Here is a 19,014-nt window from a genome sequence, read left to right on the forward strand (position 1 = left end):
GCTCTTGAATGGAAAATAAAATAGTAAAATTGACTTGTGAGGTGGTGTGTTGTTTGATAAGAGATTGAGTGTTGGGGGGAGAGGGAGGGAGGCTTGTTTAATTTCATTGTACACAGGTTGTACAATGACAATAAAGGTGTTGTTGTTGTTATACAGAAATACAATTGGGGGGAAATTGTACTAAACTGCTGGCAAATTTTCATGAGGATTTTTTTTAAAGCAAATTGTTGCACAAATGTGAAAAACTGAATTTAAGATTTAAAAAAAAAGAAACCTGAAGAAGTTAAATTAACAGGTTTGTCCAATCTTAGCTGCCCACATGGGCTTATTTAGGGGGAAGGGCCATAGCTCAGTGGTTGGGCATCTACTTCCCATGCCAAAGGTCTCAGCTTCAATTGCCAGCATCTCTGGCCAGGGTTTGGAGAAGCTCCTAGCTGAAATCCTGGGGAGCAATTGCCAGGCAGTGTCAGAAATACTAAGCTGGGTGGACCAATGGTCTGACTCAGCATGAGGCAGATTTCTATGTCCCTATATTCCTACTGCAGTCTGACACTACCAAAACAATAAATATAATAAATGTTTGTTGCACCAAGACTACAAAAATGCAGCCATTTGTGACAGCTGTTTTCCTTATTCTGCCATTTGTCTGAAGTTTCCTTCATCCCTCTTTTGTCTCATTTTTCTCTTCTAGCCTTAGTCACTAAGAGGCCTCCTCAGCCTATGTACCCTATGGAGAACCAGACGAGCATGATAGATGTCCAGCTGGGTAAGTTGCATTTTGTGGGGGATAACAGTCTGGAGAAAATGAATAAAGCCAGAAAAGTTTATTGCCAGCGTTACTACATGCAAGTCAATTTGCAGTGCTCTCGTTTATAAGGGTGGAATTTATTGCCACAACAGCTGCAGAAAATGGATTTGCGTAGTGTCAAGGAACTCTGCTAACTGGCTATTTAAGACAATGGGCCTGTGGGTCCTTGGAGAAGATGATGGATGGTGCCACAGGTGTCTGAAATGGCACATGCAACAGCCAGCTCTTACTGTGCATGGAGCAAACATGCTTGTAAAATGATGTATTCCTAACAGTACTCAGGGTAGGGGCATGATAGACAATTATTCAGTTATGGAAAAAGTGGAAAGAGAGAAAGATGGGTTTTCCTTTCTCTCCCATATTACTAGTAAGTAAGTCATCTAATGAAAATATTTTGCAGGAGAACCAGGACAGACAAAAGAATGGGCTTCTTCATACAATGCACAGTGGAGTTAATGACAGGAGAAGGGAACTTTTCCCAACCCAACATTCCATGGGTCACATACTGGGGTTGGGTGAGGCCAGGGGCCAAAGTTGGTGAGTAACAGGGCAAAAGTGGGCAGCCCTTGAGGATGTGAAGCAACCCCAGGGAGTAATGTAGCCCAGGAGGAGGCTGAACCCCTAGTGCTCTGTTGCATAAAACTCCCTCAGAATGACACAACCAATCAGGGCACACCCTACGTCAGCTAACATCATGTCACTCTGTCAGGTTGCTAAGCAACACCTCCACCCGTCTTCCTCTTGGTAGGCTTCAACACTAACAGAAGTAACTCTTGAGTTAGGAACAGAATGATCCCTGCTGCTGTACTTGGAACAAGGAACATACAAAATAAATGGAATCTAAGCAGGCTCTTCAGTAAGTCCAACTAGTTATGTGACCTAATTGCAGTCTCTAGGCTTCAGATAATACCTAAAGTTGGCTTTGTTCTTACTAAGAAGCATTTTCTTCCATTCTTTTATATGATGACAAAGATCAAAACAATCCTGTCAAACTGAGACAGAAACTGAAAGCTGGAGTTGCTTTCCACATATTTTCTCTCCCCAGCTCCCATTATACGGTGCTCGAAATTTAGAATAAGATTTCAAGAGAGCTACAAAATGAAGAAGATTCTCCAAATCATATTAATTTCCTTTTGCCATGCTAAGGCAGACAATAAGTTAATCCCAAGAGGACAGCCAATCTCACATTCATAAGTTCTGTCTCACAGTTATTTTAGAAAGATCACATAGTCCTTTGACAATAGACACATTACTGCAGACTCATTTTGCCTTGGTAAGACAGGAAAGAGTATTAGCAGATGTGTGGTTGTCAGGGTGCTCCATCCTACAGGATCTCAGTGGGTGTAACAATATGAAAAGTATTACTAAGCAGACTTCTCAACAGGTGGCAACTGTGGGCAGTTGTTGGGGCCAGTTGAGGCAGATTTATTAGAGTAAATGGGGCATTGCCCCACCAATTTCAGTCTGCTTTCCACCTGTATTTATATTCAGTCCAGAGGGCGGCACTGGCTGTCAACTAACTCTTCAAGAATTCAGCAGGGAGGATGATGGAGACAAACTCGAATTGGCTCTGCCTGTCATTGGCTCTGGCTCCACTTACCACTAGACTCCTCTGTATGCCCAATCAGTCTCAAAGGACAAAATCTACCACTGGTTGGGGACCCAGCAAAGATGCACTCTTCCATTGACTCCCGAGACAGACGGATGCCAAGCAACCAGCCTTGGCGACACTCTGTGTACAAGCTAAACTACCCTTTCCATTTCTTCTATGCTTGAGCTAACCTAAGACAATGAGTGGCTTTATACCATCAGGCCATTGGTCCATATAGCTCAGTGCTGAGCACAATGACTGCCCAGCAGCTCACCTGGGTTTCAAGCAGAGATGTCTCCCAGCCCTTCTTGAGGATGCTGGGGATTGAACCTGGAATCTTCCATGTGAAAAGCAGTTGCTCTGCCACTGGAACAGCTTTTCTGTTCCTGGTGGCTTCTGCCCAACCATTTCACCTGTTCCTCTGCTTTTCATTAACTATATTTGTGGGTTTTTGTTTTTGTTTAGTCTTGTCTATGATTTTATTGCCACTGCCATCACTTTTGATGATAAATTTGATTAATTAAAAGAGTGTTCCTCTATGTACCATTAGAACTTATTTTACTTTGTAAAGCATCTTAGTCTTATCTGAAGTAAACATCCTTCTCTCCTGTATTTGTTAACACTTTCACATTCTTAGGATTGAGGTTTTTTAAAAATTCAGCCTTTGTTTCGTTGACCAGCATTTGGTCTGACATACTGAACAGTTCCCAGAATTTTATTCACTCATTTGTTCCATTTATTAATGACTTCCTGCAAAACATATCAGAAAACTTAAAGCTAAAAACCTAAACTATTTTTTTAAAATAAAAGAATTTCCAATATAAGAACAATTCTGCAAACTTCCCCAAGCCATTTTCCTATAGATAAAATATTTAGATAGTCCATTATTCATTTGGAAAGTTCCTTAAAGTGTGCTTAAATCAAAGCATCAGCCTTGATTGATTTGCTCAAAGCTTTCAGTCCTAAAGATCTGATTCCATTATGAACATGGCTGGGCTCTCCAACACTTTGATAAGGAGGTGAAAGATTTCCTTTGGAGCCTAGTTGGAGCCAGGGAAAATTCATTGCTGAGTGTAGCAGCATTGGGATCAATCCTGCTCTTACCAATTCATTAGTATTTGTTCCCACTAAAAATGTAAAAACAGCTCTGTTGGCTCAGATCAAAGGTAACCCGGAAGGAGGGTAGCTTAAACTCCCCAGTATCTATTGTCGCACTTCAAAGAGGACTATGGGGTTTGCTAACAATTAAATATACCCAGTGCTTTTTTCTAAAAAAGAAAAAAAATGTTTAGGGGTACTCTCATTTTCCTACTCATATTGGAATATGGCCCCTCAATGAGGCCAAACATAGATTCACAAAATGTTTAGGGGTATGCATACCCCTGCAACACCCCAGAAAAAAGCACTGAATATATTTATTTCAGTAGCATTCAGGATCACTTATAGACCAGTTTCTTGGTCCCAACCTGTTCACAGAAAACTGTAACTTCACCACTACCTTCTTTCAGGGCACAGGGCTGTAATCCAAGTTCTCTATTCCAAGAGAACTTGCGTGTGTAGTGGTTAGAACAGCCTTTCTCAACCTTGGGTCCCCAACATCCCTAGCTAGCAGGACCAGTGGTCAGGGATCATGGGAGCTGTAGTCCAACAACATCTGGGGACCCAAGGTTGAGAAAGGCTGGGTTAGAGTGTTGGACTATAGGGGAATGAGCGTTCAAATCCTCACTCACTCAGCCATTAATATGACTTTGGGCCAGTCACTGCCCTTGAGTACCTCATATGGTTTTTGTGGGGATAATATGGAGAAAGGGAGAACCATGTATGTCACCTTAATCAAATGGGTAATGGTGATGATTATTGATGCTGGTGGTGATAGGTGGTTCTCCTCTGACTGGGGCACAGCCCCAGAGAATGATTCCTCAAGGTCTCCGCTCCTGGTATTTCTCCAGAATATCCACCTATTGCTTCTCCCTCAACAGTTCCAGATTCATGTAGCCATGCTTCCCAGGTCAGGACAACTGACATTCATTGACTAGGTTTCTCCAGAAAGAAGGGCACCTTCTTCTGCCAGGGGAAAAACCTGGAACAAGCTCCCTTCCTGGCAAACAAGGGAGCTCTGCAGAAGTGAGAGAGGAAAATTGCTTCAGTTTGCATTTCAATGTGAACATACCTGTCTTCACACCTCTCAAAATAGTACATGAACTGATACACAAGCATCCTTCAAAACTGCAGTGCAAGTCTCCAGTCAGAAAATGTGCATGTAGATACATACATTGAGGGGAAGTCTGCATGAAAATCCACACAATACTGCATGACGTTAGGAGACCCTGATTGCAAAAATGTGTATATCGATGAGACAAAACTTCAAAATCCAAAAGCAAGCAGCAGGCCAGGGGGAGGGGGAGGGCAGTTGCATGCACTTGTCTCAGGCCTTGGAGGACCAGGGGCCCCCATTAGGGACTGCCTGCTTTTTCTGTTTGTGTTTATAACTTTATTATCGCAAGACTCCCACCCTGGGCCTCAAACAAGCTCTGCTTAGGCCTGGTAAGCCCCCATTGTGGCAGTTGAGCTCTGCTGGGTCATCAGACTAAAGGCCCTTCTAATCCCACACTCAATCCAGGGTCCATTGCTACTGAGAAATGCTTGTCTTTCCCCCACACAACTTTGAAGTAGAACCTGGAATGTGGTTATATCAGTATCACAGCCCCTATTGTATAGAACCAGTGGTGTCAATGATGGTGAGAAACATGTATCCTTTCTGCCTAAAGTCATTTAAAGGTTAGCACACACAGGTCCCTGGGAAGCTCCCAGAAAACTGGCAGGCTTACCGGTAACTTGATTATGGGGGTGGAGGGGGAGAGAGGTCTATTGGTGGAAAAGTTTTCCCATTGCCAACGCAATAGGTTTTCTGTTTTACATTAATGAATGCACTTGAACGATTTGCAATTCAACCTGTTTTCAGAAAACAACAAATAGAAAATGATATCGGCTGAAATGTATTTCTTGCTCATGGTTAGGCTTTGAGAACTTGCCAACATTCGTTTTTATGAGGTGTTATTCGAGGCATTGCTGCGGGTGGGGTGGAGGTTTGCATTTAGGTGCTAGAGGGAGGAACAGAAATTAAAACTGGGTTAAGTTTGTATCCCATTCTCACCCTTATTAGAAAAAAAAGAAAAGAAAAGATCAAACTTTTGAAATGGATTCACACTGTGACTTTTATGGTCTTTTTGCTGGGCTTGTCATGAGAATGAGTTATTAGAATGTGAATGGCTCATATACTCTGTAAATTACAGGATAGTAACATTCTGCTGTGCTATTTTGACCTTTTCAACATTCTGCAATTTGCTAGGCTGTGCCATTCAGCATTTTCCCTTGTTTACAGCTTTGCTAAATGGACGAGAAGTGGCAGAACAGGCAGCCAATCAAAATATACAGTATTGGTAAAGGTCAAGATCGTGCATCATGCTACTTTCCCCACAGTTGGCTATCAAGGATTAGGGCATCTAGATTAGCTTAATGGGCTTCTTTTTATGAGAGTGGAAGGGAGGGGGGAAATGGGATTTCCTAATTGGTTTCAATAGGGCAACAATAGAGCATTAATAATGAGAAAGTGTTAATTAAATTCCCCCTAGAGTATAACAATATGATGTTGGGTTCCTTAGGCAGAAAAGTCACATGGTTGGGTGCTGCCAGCAGGTGATCTAACTTGGGTAACTTGGTCATCTTTGTCACCCTGTCAGTTTTACCATACATCGCGGGCATCGATGCACTTAAATGGTAATCTACATTGGCACTTTGTGTAGCACAAGGATTGTGAACCAGAGTTGGCACATTTGGAATTCTGAGAAAGTGCCGTGGGTGCCAGTCACAAAATTGCTGCCCTATGGCCTAGCTTCAGTTTTAGTCAGCAGCAGTTGACACAAATCCACATGCCCTTCTCTATCCTCCATCCAGGCAAGTGAGAGGCTTTATCAGAGTTCAAGGGCGCATTCCAGCCAAACAAAAACACTCAAGGAAGATGTCAAGGAAGTCAGGTGAGGGGTATGACTGAATAGGTGTGCAGCCTAAAGAGATTTTCTTGAGGGCCAGACAGAGAGGGCCTGGGCCTGAGGTCCACCACCCTGCACCAGAGCAATGCAGCCAGAGCACTGTAAGAAATTACAGCTGGCAGTATTGCTTGAACATAGTGATGGGATGGAAACTTGATTCATTTTGCATTATTTATTTATTTAGAAACATTTACATACTGATAAATACTTCCAAAAAGCTCTGAGCAGGAAACCTACCCAAAGTCACACTTCCTGTAACAAATACACAAACGGAAACATAGCCACCTTTCGACATCTGCACTTCTCCAAATTTTGCACTGCAGTTTTCCAGCCAAGTAATGTACAAAAAATGCATATGCATAACTAGGGCAAAATGTTCATAAAAATGCATATGTTAGTGAAAATAACATGCAAAAAAAATAAATGGATTCTATTGGGGAACATTGCTTTGCAAAAAAAAAAACTTTAGGCAAAAGTGTGTGTGTTAGAAGCAATCTGCACTAAATGTTGATGAAATTTTGTGAGGACTTGCATACTTATCTAGAAATATAGAGAATGGAACATAAGACTGGAAAAATGAGAAACTGAAAGAAACCAGGATTGACAGATAGGAATGGTTATTCCTACCTGCTCAGTGCAAAACAGAGGGCTTGGGGGCAGTGCTGGAGCATTGTGTGCTAACAGCTTTGTGCTAATGTCATGTGCTGATGTTGGGCATGGACAGGAACTGTGGGCAGAGAGGTCAGAATGCATCTCTATGTACAAAGTTCATAGATGTCCATCGTGGCTTTGGAGGGAATCCTTGTAAAGTACTGACCCTCATTTTGCTCCCCCCTCCAATAGAGATCTATTTGGCCAGCATGTAAATAAATATCAGTTTAATTTTAGCAGCGCTCCAGCCTAACAGTTTACTTCAAGGGACTCCAATTATGTGGCTCGCAAATGTTGCTGCATGCTTTACTGCTCAAGCTTCCTCCAATTCTCTGCTAACTCAAAGCATTTTCCATCCTTCACTGCCCAAGCTGAATAGTTTATGGGTACGGAATTTACATATATTACAGCCATCCATGATTAAGCTACAAATTATAGTTCACTGATCCGGAGACAATGACTAGAGCTGGGTGAATAATTAATTAACAACAGGTAATTTATTCAGTGGATTTCAGCCTTCTTCTCTGTTCGCGAATTGGACATGTAGAGACAGAACTGGGTTTTCTGCAGTGTATTCAAATGATTTTGGTAAATAAGTCTGCCTATCCAGCCCAGCCCTCGCCTGACTCCTGGCAAACATTCATTATATCTAATCCAGAAATTGGATGTTCTGATGGGAACTTTCAGCCTTCCTCTAAGGTCTGCTTCCCTTTCATGATTGATGGGTCTAGGCCCTTAAAAACAGAGACATGTTTTATATAAGGTGTTCTAATGAATTTGCTCATTCAGCTTTAGATTCTACAAATACAGGGGTGGGGCTACCCGCTTCTAGGCAGGGCTTGTTGCTGTGTTTGCGTTTGGACAGGGACAGTAACATGATGATGCTATTGCTCCTTAGGCTCTATATCAGGGTAGGGAAGTTCAGACTTCTGGAGGGTACCCAGGCCTATCCTTCTGGACCCCTGGAGTCATCCTAGGCCATACAGCATACAACTCCCATGTATTTTTTAATTCTTTTTTCAGGCTGTTTGGATACTATGCAAAGCATACACTCAAACTTTTTTACATCTTTAAGTTTCATTCTGGTGGGTACCTTATGCCCAGGCAGGGCCAACCCACCCATGAAGCAAGGTGAGGCTGCTGCCTCGGGTGGCGAGAGGCACAGGGACAGCAGATCTGGCCTCCAAGCTTCAAGTTAGAAGAAAGGAGATTCTGGCTAAACACCAGGAAGAGCTTTCTGATGGTCAGAGCCATTTGACAGTGGAACAGACTCCCTCAGAAGGTGGTGGACTCTCCTTCCTTGGAGGGTTTTAAGCAGAGGTTGGGTAATCATGGATGCTTTAGCTGAGATTCCTTCATAGCTAGGGGTTGTACTAGATGACTCTTGGGGTCCCTTCCAGCTCTACAGTTCTATGATTCTATGAATGCATCACCTACTGTTGCTATTGCTGCCACAGTGGCAGCAACAGCTGTGATGCACTCCCTGGAGGCTGGATCTGTCTCCTCTTTGGCACACACCCCCAATCCCTCCTCCCAACTCTAGGGAAGAAATGGCGGGAGCTCCCCTTTAATTCCCACTTGATTTGATTCCCTCCTTGTTCCCGTAGATCTTTATTGCCTCCATTGTTCCAGATGTAGATATTCACTCACTCCCTTCTTCTCTGGTGGGGAAGCACCCATTTTGTGTTTCTCAGGTGCCAAAATGTATCATGTCCCAGGCTATTTTCTGCCTTTTGCCATCTCTTGTGGGGGCTGGTATTCTCATTGCCAAATGGCCTTGATTAGCAGTAGACAGTATGGAAACTGACAAGAGCATTCTCCCTGGGCATGCTATTTTTTCATTAGATGACTACATTTGCAAAGAGATGCTAGGATGACAGATGTGTTGATTTGTGCCCCGAATCCACATGCTTAATTTACATGATAACTGATACCTGGAGAGGGTGGTGGTAGTGAGGAAAGCAGGCACTTGACAAGAGATAGCCAATATGTGATTGGCTTATCATCACCTCCCAGCTTGCTCTTGTTGGTAGTTAATCGTTAGGCGTGATAAGAGGAAATGATCAGTGATTACTGATAGGCTATAATAGCAGCTTCTTTCTAAAAGATAAGGATGGAAAACTATGGCAACTGGAAATGGAAGTGGAATATTGTTATATTATATAAACACCGCAAAGAAATTCATGGGGGGGGGGTTAGCCTGGAAGTTGTGAGGTTGGACTGGACCAATATTATGGCTGACACTTATTTATAATTAAAATTGGGGAATCTCTATTAGACTTCTTGGATGGGAAGGAAAATAATGAATCTGTGCTGCCTGGACTGAGCATTGGGAAAACATCAGCAGAGGGAGGAATAAACGGATATTAACCTGGATTGAATATCGGGCTGTTATGAGGAATGTTTGCTGGCACAACTGATGGATGGATAGTTAGAGAACACATCTTTTTCTGGACGGAGCAAAATTTAAAGACACATCTGTGAGAGAGGACCTTGTATTCTTCTATCTCTCTTCTCTTCATTATTGTTTGTGTAGATTAGCTTGTCTAATAGCAGGTTATCACCTTTAGGTTGTCAAATTGACCAGATGCTTGGAAGCTGTGGCTGCATGGTTTCGTGGGAGCCGATTGAAACTAAATCCTTCGAAGACAGAGGTCCTATGGGTGGGTCGGGATGGCATGGGGATGAGGGACCAACTCCCTTCTCTTGCGGGGGCCCAATTAGTGCCATTGCCTTCCGTTAAGAGTTTGGGTGTAATCCTTGACGCCTCCCTTTCCATGGAGGCGCAAGTTACAGCAACAGCCAAGGCGACATTTTTCCACCTTCGCCGCATCAAGCAGTTGGTCCCTGTAATGAGTGTGGGGTTGCTCGTGCGTAAGTTACCGCAACTCCTGGCTGTGTTGCCTTGTTAAACCTTTCTGTCTGGACAGCCCTTCACTTCGTGGCTGCCTCAGTCGCTAGCAGAATCCGTCAGTGGGCGATTCTTAAACCTTTTCCAACATAAAAGTTGTTTGACGCCAAGTCTCCTCCTACTCTCCCTGCGCGGAAGTCTTCTGCACAGGGAGGGCGTGGGTAGCGGAGGACCCGTGCTCTCCCCGCTGGTGTCCGGTGAAGAGTCCTGGAGCCCTCTCTCCAATTCCCCCATCTGCCCCCCTTTATCCCTGGTGTTGCGCTGATTTGCTTCCCCATCGGCTGAGCTGCTTCTCTCCCTGCTGGGCCCTTCTCCAGCATCATTTGAGAGCCTTCCCTCCGCCTCTCGCTCTGATGTCAGTTACCTGACAGTCCCTTACCTTTCCCGCACCAACCTGGCCACAGTGATCCATGCGACCGTCATCTCCAGGCTTGACTACTGTAATTTGCTCTACGCGGGGCTGCCCTTGAAGCTGTCCCAGAAACTCCAGCGTGTGCAGAATGCTGCAGCGAGGCTCCTCACGGGGTCTCTGCCATGGGAGCATATTCACCCAGTGCTTTTCAAGCTGCACTGGCTCCCGGTAGAGTACAGGGTCAGATTTAAGGTGCTGCTTTTGACCTTTAAAGCCCTTCACTGCCTAGGACCCTCGTACCTACGGGACCGCCTCTCCAGTATGCCCACGGAGAGCCTCAAGGTCCATAAATAGCAACACCCTAGTGGTCCCGGGCCCAAAGGAAGTTAGATTAGCTTCAACCAGAGCCAGGGCCTTTTTAACACTGGCTCCGGCCTGGTGGAACGCTCTGCCTCATGAGACCAGGGCCCTGCAGGATCTGATTTCTTTCCGCAGGGCCTGTAAGACAGAGTTGTTCCGCCTGGCCTTTGGCTTGGAGCCAATTTGATTCCCTCCCTCTCTTTCTTTTTTCTTTTCCTTCTCCTTCTGCAATGAGGCTACATTTTAATATTTTAATGTTGTATTTTTTAATTTTGTTTTTAAGTTGTAATCATTTAACTTGTTTTTATTATTGCTTGCAAGCCACTCTGAGCCCAGCCTTGGCTGGGGAGGGCGGGGTATAAATAAAAATAAAAATTATTATTATTATTATTATTATTATTATTATTATTATTATTAGATAAGTGTAAATGATAAGTGCTTCTAGGTGTTCTGCTACTTCTGCTCTGTAAGCCTGCAGGTGGTAAACACCACACATCTCGTAGTAGTGATATAAGAAACACTTCCCTTCCCTCCTGTTCCCCTCCCTCCAAAATAAACAGATCTTACTGTGGAACACCACATTTTTTTATGGGACATTGGTGAATGCCACTTATTTCTGAGCACTGTAAATGCAACAGGGTCTCCTTTTTTATGAAATTTTGATCCAGGAACCTTACCCTCTGTACATGGCACTGTTGACAACATATACTTTGGGGGGGGGGGTTGGGGTTGGTTTTTTTTTTTTTTTTGAAATCATAGATGATCTTTTTTTAAAAAAAGGAAAGAAAAGAAAATCAAAAGCATCTGACTTTTTAGAAGACAATAATGGGTGATTATGAGATTAAAAAGGGGAAAAATAGAACAGCTGGCTAAGTCTATCATTTTTATTTGTTTTACTTCTTTCCACTACATTCTTGATTGAAATCACCAGTTTTCAGCACTAACGCTGATTGTTTTGAACCTAATTTAGATCCTGATTCAAATCAGAATGAGACACAAGGGTAACTGTAGTGGATGCCCCCTGTAATTCGAACAGCTCAGCAGAAAGCTATGTCTCTGGTCTCAGCGCACCTGTTTTGTACAGAAACAGCCAAATCTGGCCAACCCTTGGTTTGTGCCTAAGAATAGCTTGGGTCGCTGGACAGTTTTAACTTTTTGGCATCAGCTCCAGCGATTCCTCCCTAGTTTTAAAAATCTTAGCTTCACCAACAAAATGCCTCTTTGCATTTCCCCTCCCCAGTTTGTTCTGAAAGGAGACTAAAGTCTGGCTCACACATGTGTGTCAATTGCTGATTTACTCAACGGTACCTTGGGTTAAGAACTTAATTTGTTCTGGAGGTCCGTTCTTAACCTGAAACTGTTCTTAATCTGAAGCACCACTTTAGCTAATGGGGCCTCCCGCTGCCGCCGCACTGCTGGCACGCGATTTCTGTTCTCATCCTGAAGCAAAGTTCTTAACCTGAGGTACTATTTCTGGGTTAGCGGAGTCTGTAACCTGAAGCGTCTGTAACCCGAGGTACCACTGTATATGTAAAGTATCTTTGTTCAAAATTATTATTTATGGGTTGACATATCTGTCTCTAGTGATGTCTATGTGTTGGCTTATCCAGACATTCATTTTTTTGTGGATTGGCACAGAGTCCTGATTAAAAATGGTATGATACTTTGAAAGATTCAATTTCTGATCTGAAAATTAACCAGAAACCACCAATTCTATCTGGCTAGCTTTCCCCAAGGGCTTTCTTTTTTTGGGGGGGGAGAAATGATAAAAAGCTAGAAATGTGATGCACCCCAGTGAAAGCAAGTGACAACACCTGTATTTAGATGTGTACTTTGACATGCATCCCAGAAGTAATGGATAGCAGCCATGCTTCAATCTGCATGTTGATGCACATCCCACGGAAAGTCAATGGAGAGACTCTCCATTGAAATATGTATCCTACTGAAAATAATCCCACATTAGGATGCACATCCAATTTCCAGAGATTTCCAAGATTTCCTATAACATGGATGTGGATATCCAAGCCTATGGGGTAGAAAAGTGGGAACCTCTGTGGAAGTAAAGGGCCAGATTTCACACCTCGTATTTGTTTCTGATTTTACTCATTGCAGAACAGACTGTCTTGTTGATCTGTTGTGTATGTAATGGTATGAAAACTCATAAACATCTCCTGGCTTACGTTTCAAGTGCTCTTAATCTTTTTCCAAAAGCAAACTGTAGCCTACAGTTTGATCCTTGTGCACATAATGCCTCTGTAGCTAGTAAGGTCACCAAAATAGGCAGAAAATAGCAAGGAAAGCACATTAATAAATGATGCAGAAGTATCAGAGGGGAAAACTACATTTAAATATTCCCTCTTTTTTCTTTTTCTTTTTGAAAAGGTAGGGCTTGCTGGGGATTCGGGGGGATGTGTCTCGCACGAAGACACATATCAAGTGTCTAGATAATAAGTGACACAGCAGAGAAGGGATTTGGCGAGCGTCGCCTCTACTCTCTGTGCACTGAGCAAAGATTTTTCATTTCATCCATCATTCACAGCTCACTGCAGTGCTTCCAAAAGTCACTTAAACTTATCCTGCCTAGGAAACTATGGGATGGAGAGAAGCCAAGAAATCCGTACTGTGTTCCCTCTTATCACACAAAGTCTGTTACAAGCTGGCTTGGAGTCATGATTGTTAGCAGGATTGATACGTATTGACGAATGAATGCCGTGTTCCAAGTCTAGGCAACGTCTGCTGCATTTTCCCTTATCCCTGAAATAAATGGTGTTGCATTTCCCCCTGAAAGTTCCAGCTGTAGCCTTTTATAAAAAGAGACTTTGTAAGCACTGACAACTTGATGCTAGACATTGAAGAAAAGAAAACTGGACGGGTGTTTCTTTTTTAAAAAAGTGTCTTCCTGGACGCCTTCCTAAACTCTGAGGAAATGGAAAATTTTATGTATGGGGGGTTTTAAATTAAAAAAAACCCCTCAAAGTTCCTGTCAATCAACTATATAGAAAGTAGGAGGCTGGACTGACACTTGCTGTCCTCCTTTCCCCACTGTTCCATGTATCCATTGGGTCAATACAACACCATGGACAGCTCCACACAAGCAACTTGCTTCTCTTCCTCCTCCTTGACAAGCTCCTCCCCCTTGGTCTGGATACTATGGTTCATAAAGGTCCAGCCATGGCCTGAAGATGAGCTTTTATTTATCTTTCTCTGGACTTCCACCTGGTGAGCTCCCTGCATAATTGGGCAGGCATAGCAATACATGATGCCCTCCATTCATCTCCTGAGTAAGGCTGGGAGGATGGCATCTGTCAGAGTCCTGGTTTGGGATCTTCATGTTCCAAAACACCAGGCTCAAGATCTCTCAGCTTTGAACCATCAGCATTAGGGACCTAGTTCACTTCTGCAGCTGGTGGTTTAGCAGCCTTGTGCTCAGCTGGCTCTTCCTCCTCCTCGTCTCAGCTCAAGGCCAGGACCATGAAGCCACCTTCCAGCTAGTTCATTATCTTCTCCAAATGGCAGTAGGTCACCAGAGTTTCAGATATGGGACTTTTCCAGCCTTACCTGGAGATGTTAGGGTCGAAGCTTGGACCTTCTGTGTGCTCTAACATGAAGCTACCTGATTGTCAGGGCTTGTTCATTGTTGTTGTTTTATGGCGTGACAGATGCATAAGTATGTATTACTATGAATCCCTAGAGCCGGGAAGGAGCATAAGTCTGTTTTCATTGCCGGTGAAGACTGAGGTCACCCATCATAGATATGACAGCTGTTCATACTGATATGCAGTGGTCCAAGTGGTCGCAGTACTAGACCAGTGTTAGTCAATGGTCAGGGATGATGGGAGCTGTACTCCAGCAACATCGGGCGACTTGAGGTTGAAGAGCTCTGCACTAAACAGCATTCCCAATAGGCTGTGGGTTGGCATCTCTTTTCAGAAGCCCACCTCCAACCTCTGCAGCTCCAAATGTATATCTCAATCATTTGGTCAAAGGATACAGAAGCTGGGTGCCTGGTGCCCATATTTATCACATTCTACAAAACCTGAAATACTGCACCTCACTCCCCATCCTCAAAAAAGCATTCTTGCAATGACAGGACCATCACTGTTGACCAGTGGTGAATGCAGAAAATCCCTGCATCCATGAAGCAATTACAAGCAGATTCTTTTTTCAAAACAAACAAACAAGCAAAACAAAAAACAAAGCCATTGCAAGGCAAGATATTGTAAAGTAAGACAAGAACAAACAAGAGATTTTAGAAAAGTGCCATAGTGCGGGTGGGAAGGGAAGAACTCTATGAGATCCTTCCTTTGAAAATAAGGATGTTATATAACACCGCCTCTATTTTGTTTTGTAAAATATTGGTGGTTACATAATTCCATTCTCAGTTTCTATACTTTGTGAACAAATTCCTTTACAGACAGCTGAAGCAAACACGTGCAAATGCTTGGGGTGGGGGGGGGGAATCCTGAAGTGGCAACACAGAAGGCCCCCCCCCAGCAGCCTTTGTTTCAGCAAGGCAGCAAGAGCAGCCAATATGGTGTGGCCAAGTTCAATGATTATATTTCATATAATTGCTGTTGCGCATCTGATGAATCCTGTTGCAGTGAAGAAAGTCAGTCCTTGGGGACCTATTATTCTTGGCATGGACCAGATGTCTGGAACTAATCCTCCTGTTTGCTGTTTCATTATCCTGTAACATAGATTGATCCTTACTGAATTACCTAAGGAGCGATAGAGTTGAAGGAGCAAAGTTCACAGCTAGAGCTATAATGGGAAATATGGACCATCCCAGTTTTCTCTTCTTATTTCTGTTTCGTATGCTTGCCTATGACTTTCAGATCCCTTAACACTCACAACTAGTCAAATGTCTCCTGCTTCCTTAAGCAACTACATACCTCATTGTCCCTCATGCTTGGAACTCTCTCCCTGAGGAGTTTGGTGGTTCCACCTCATTCTTGTCCTTCAAGGCCCTCCTCAAAATTCAGGAAATCCAACTGCATAATCCTTTAGTTTTCCATTTCCAACCAGAATGAAACTTGAATATTGATTATTTGTTTTTAATGTTATTTCCTTGAGTTTGTATCTCATATTTCTTCAGTCATGGAACCTAAGATGGCATACAAGTAGTTTGAAGGCACATGTGATCACTCATCCAGGCACTGAGCAGGCTCAGACCTGCTTGGCTTTGGCAAGTTGGTGGCCTTGTGTGCCTTCAGACCATACCCTGAAGGTGTTGACTTACATTCAAACATTGTTACATTTCATCTCTCCTTCCTTCCTTCCTTCCTTCCTTCCTTCCTTCCTTCCTTCCTTCCTTCCTTCCTCCCTCCCTCTCTCCCTCCCTCCCTTGCAAACATTTAGACTTTAGACATTAACCTACCATCTTTCTTTCTGTCTATGCTACTCTATAAAACTCATATTCTGTTCCCTTTTTCACATGATTGGAAATCATGTGGGCTGAACACTTGGAAGCTGTGGAGGTTGGTCCATTAGGGCATCCAAAGCACTGCTCCACCAGCATCCAGTTTTCTTCAACCAGCTCTGACCTACTTGCCTTCTTACTATCAGTCATGGGGGTGGTCCTGGCCATTTGCTGCCTTCTCTTCAATCTCAGGGCAGATACACACCATGCATTCAACGCACATTTAAAGCACATAACTTTTCCTAAATAAATACTTAGAACTGCAGATTCCCATTCACAGATTCCTATGTCCCAGGTCCCTTAACAAACTACAGTTCCCAGGATACTTTGAGGAGGCCATGTGCTTTAAATGTGTGTTGAATGTACTTGAAAAGTGTGGTGTGGGTGTGCCCACAGCTTTGGTTTTGTATAACTTAGCAGGAAGGAGCATGGGGACAAACCTGGGAACAAATGGCTCTGCCTGCTTTAGCACCTCCTGCTATTGATCTCTCCATTTTCCTCTCAGCCAGTCCCAACTGGCACCAGCCACCACTGCACCGAAGGTCCAGGAGATTGCACGTTCTGTCCCTGCCCTCAGTGTCCACACATTCATCGTTTCTGTGTCATAGCCTACAGATGTGTGGTGATTAGATGTGGGAGCAGTGGGTGCAATTCCCCTACCCTCCAAGCTTTCAGCCTATGTGGTTGTTGACCATGTGAAAAGGGCTAGCAATGGTGAGAAATAAAACAATCAATAATCATACTATAAACTTTCATCATATCTTCCATGTTATGCAGCCCATGTGATTAGACCAGTAATGCAGAAACCTATATACGCACACTCAGATGTAAGCCCTGTTGGGTACTGTGGGACTTATTTCAGTTAGGTGAGTGTGTGTACCAAAGATGGGGAACCTGTGACCTTCCCAATCATGTTGGCCTCCAACTCCCAATAGCCAACATGGCCAATGGTCAGGATTAATGGGAGTTGAAGTCTACCAACAACTTGTGGCACACAAGTTCCTTATCCTTGAGATTGGGTGGCATTTGATGCTAGCTCTGTTCATGCTAGTAGAACCAGTGAAGTTAATGGACATGAACCAGTGAAGTTAATGGACATTAGGTTCATTAATTTCAATGGGTAGAACTACTCTGAGTAGAACTTAGTTTAATACAACCCATTATTTCCAAAATGCCCAAGGTGAAAACTGCTTAAGCTAGTTTCATGCTAACCAGAAAGCTGGAATTTGGTACACATGTAACTGAAGGTATCTTGAAACTTAGGGTTAGAGTGGACTTCCCCAAATGGCTATAGCTGCCCTTTGGGGTTGACTGCTACTCAAACAGCTTGGATTGCCTCTAAATGAAAGACCAGCATGGGGTTGGAATGTTGGGCCATGGGATAAATGTGTCCAGAAACATCTGGAAGGCCACAGTTCTGCATCCCTGGTGTATAGGATCTCAGGATAAATGTGCAAAACAGTGGCCAAATATATACCATGCATGAATCATTGCTGATGAGAGCATGGCCTTCCATTGTAGTGTAGCAATGTGAACTCTGGCCAGCTGCCTGTTATTTCTACAAACAGGACAAGCAAAGTTTTAGCATCTCACCCAACTGCAGTGGTACTTCCTCCGGCAGGACTAAAGGAGTCTTAAACTGCGTATTAATCATTATCAGCCAGGCTCAGCATAACACTTACTCAGCATGAGCCTCAGGTATGGATTATTACATAAATATAAACACTTTTCACAGTTGGGAAGGGGAAGAAATGCTAGCAAGTGCATGAAACAGATAATTTTACCTAAAATGGAACCTAGCACACACACACACACACACACACACACACACACACACACGGCTATACCATTAAACAGGGCTGGGGAACCTTTGGCTCTCCAAAGGTTGCTGGATTTCCAATTCCCATCTGCCCAAACCAGTGTGGCCAGTGATCAGGGATGATGGGAGTTGTAGTCCAGCAACATCCGGAGGGCCAAATGTTTCCCAGCCCAGCATTTTACAGAGTGTGTCCCCTGCTTCTGGCAGCAGGTGTTGGGAAAAGCTGCAGCAGCCCCCTGGCTATTTATTCTTCCTAAGCCCCTTGGCTCTATACTTCTGTTGGAGGATCAGAGCTATGTGTGCCAGGTAAGTTGTCTTGCACCCCACAATTAGACTGTTGCCCCTGGATGCAGTGGAGAACATCCCATTAGCAATATTGAAATTATATTCAACTGCCCCTCCAGTCATAGAATCATAGAATCATAGAGTTGGAATAGACCACAAGGGCCATCGAGTCCAACCCCCTGCCAAGCAGGAAACACCATCAGAGCACTCCTGACATATGGTTGTCAAGCCTCTTCCTAAAACCTCCAAAGAAGGAGACTCCACCACACTCCTTGGCAGCAAATTCCACTGTCGAACAGCTCTTACTGTCAGGAAGTTCTTCCTAATGTTTAGGTGGAATCTTCTTTCCTGTAATTTGGATCCATTGCTCCGTGTCCACTTCTCTGGAGCAGCAGAAAACAACCTTTCTCCCTCCTCTATATGACATCCTTTTATATATTTGAACATGGCTATCATATCACCCCTTAACCTCCTCTTCTCCAGGCTAAACATGCCCAGCTCCCTTAGCCGTTCCTCATAAGGCATCGTTTCCAGGCCTTTGACCATTTTGGTTGCCCTCCTCTGGACACGTTCCAGTTTGTCAGTGTCCTTCTTGAACTGTGGTGCCCAGAACTGGACACAGTACTCCAGGTGAGGTCTGACCAGAGCAGAATACAGTGGCACTATTACTTCCCTTGATCTAGATGCTATACTCCTATTGATGCAGCCCAGAATTGCATTGGCTTTTTTAGCTGCCGCGTCACACTGTTGGCTCATGTCAAGTTTGTGG

General features: G+C 43.7%; 1 protein-coding gene across 1 annotated transcript in view; it reads left to right on the top strand.

The window, feature by feature from the left end:
- The window catches only part of IL1RAPL2 (interleukin 1 receptor accessory protein like 2), a 490,204-nt gene that overhangs the window by 360,515 nt on the left and 110,675 nt on the right, over positions 1–19,014 (top strand). Inside the window, 1 exon segment of the mRNA XM_081179011.1 lies at positions 692–766. Coding sequence (XP_081035137.1) covers positions 692–766 — 75 coding nt within the window.

This window comes from Podarcis bocagei (genome assembly GCF_964188305.1).
Source record: "Podarcis bocagei genome assembly, chromosome: Z".
In the NCBI taxonomy this organism is placed as follows: domain Eukaryota; kingdom Metazoa; phylum Chordata; class Lepidosauria; order Squamata; family Lacertidae; genus Podarcis; species Podarcis bocagei.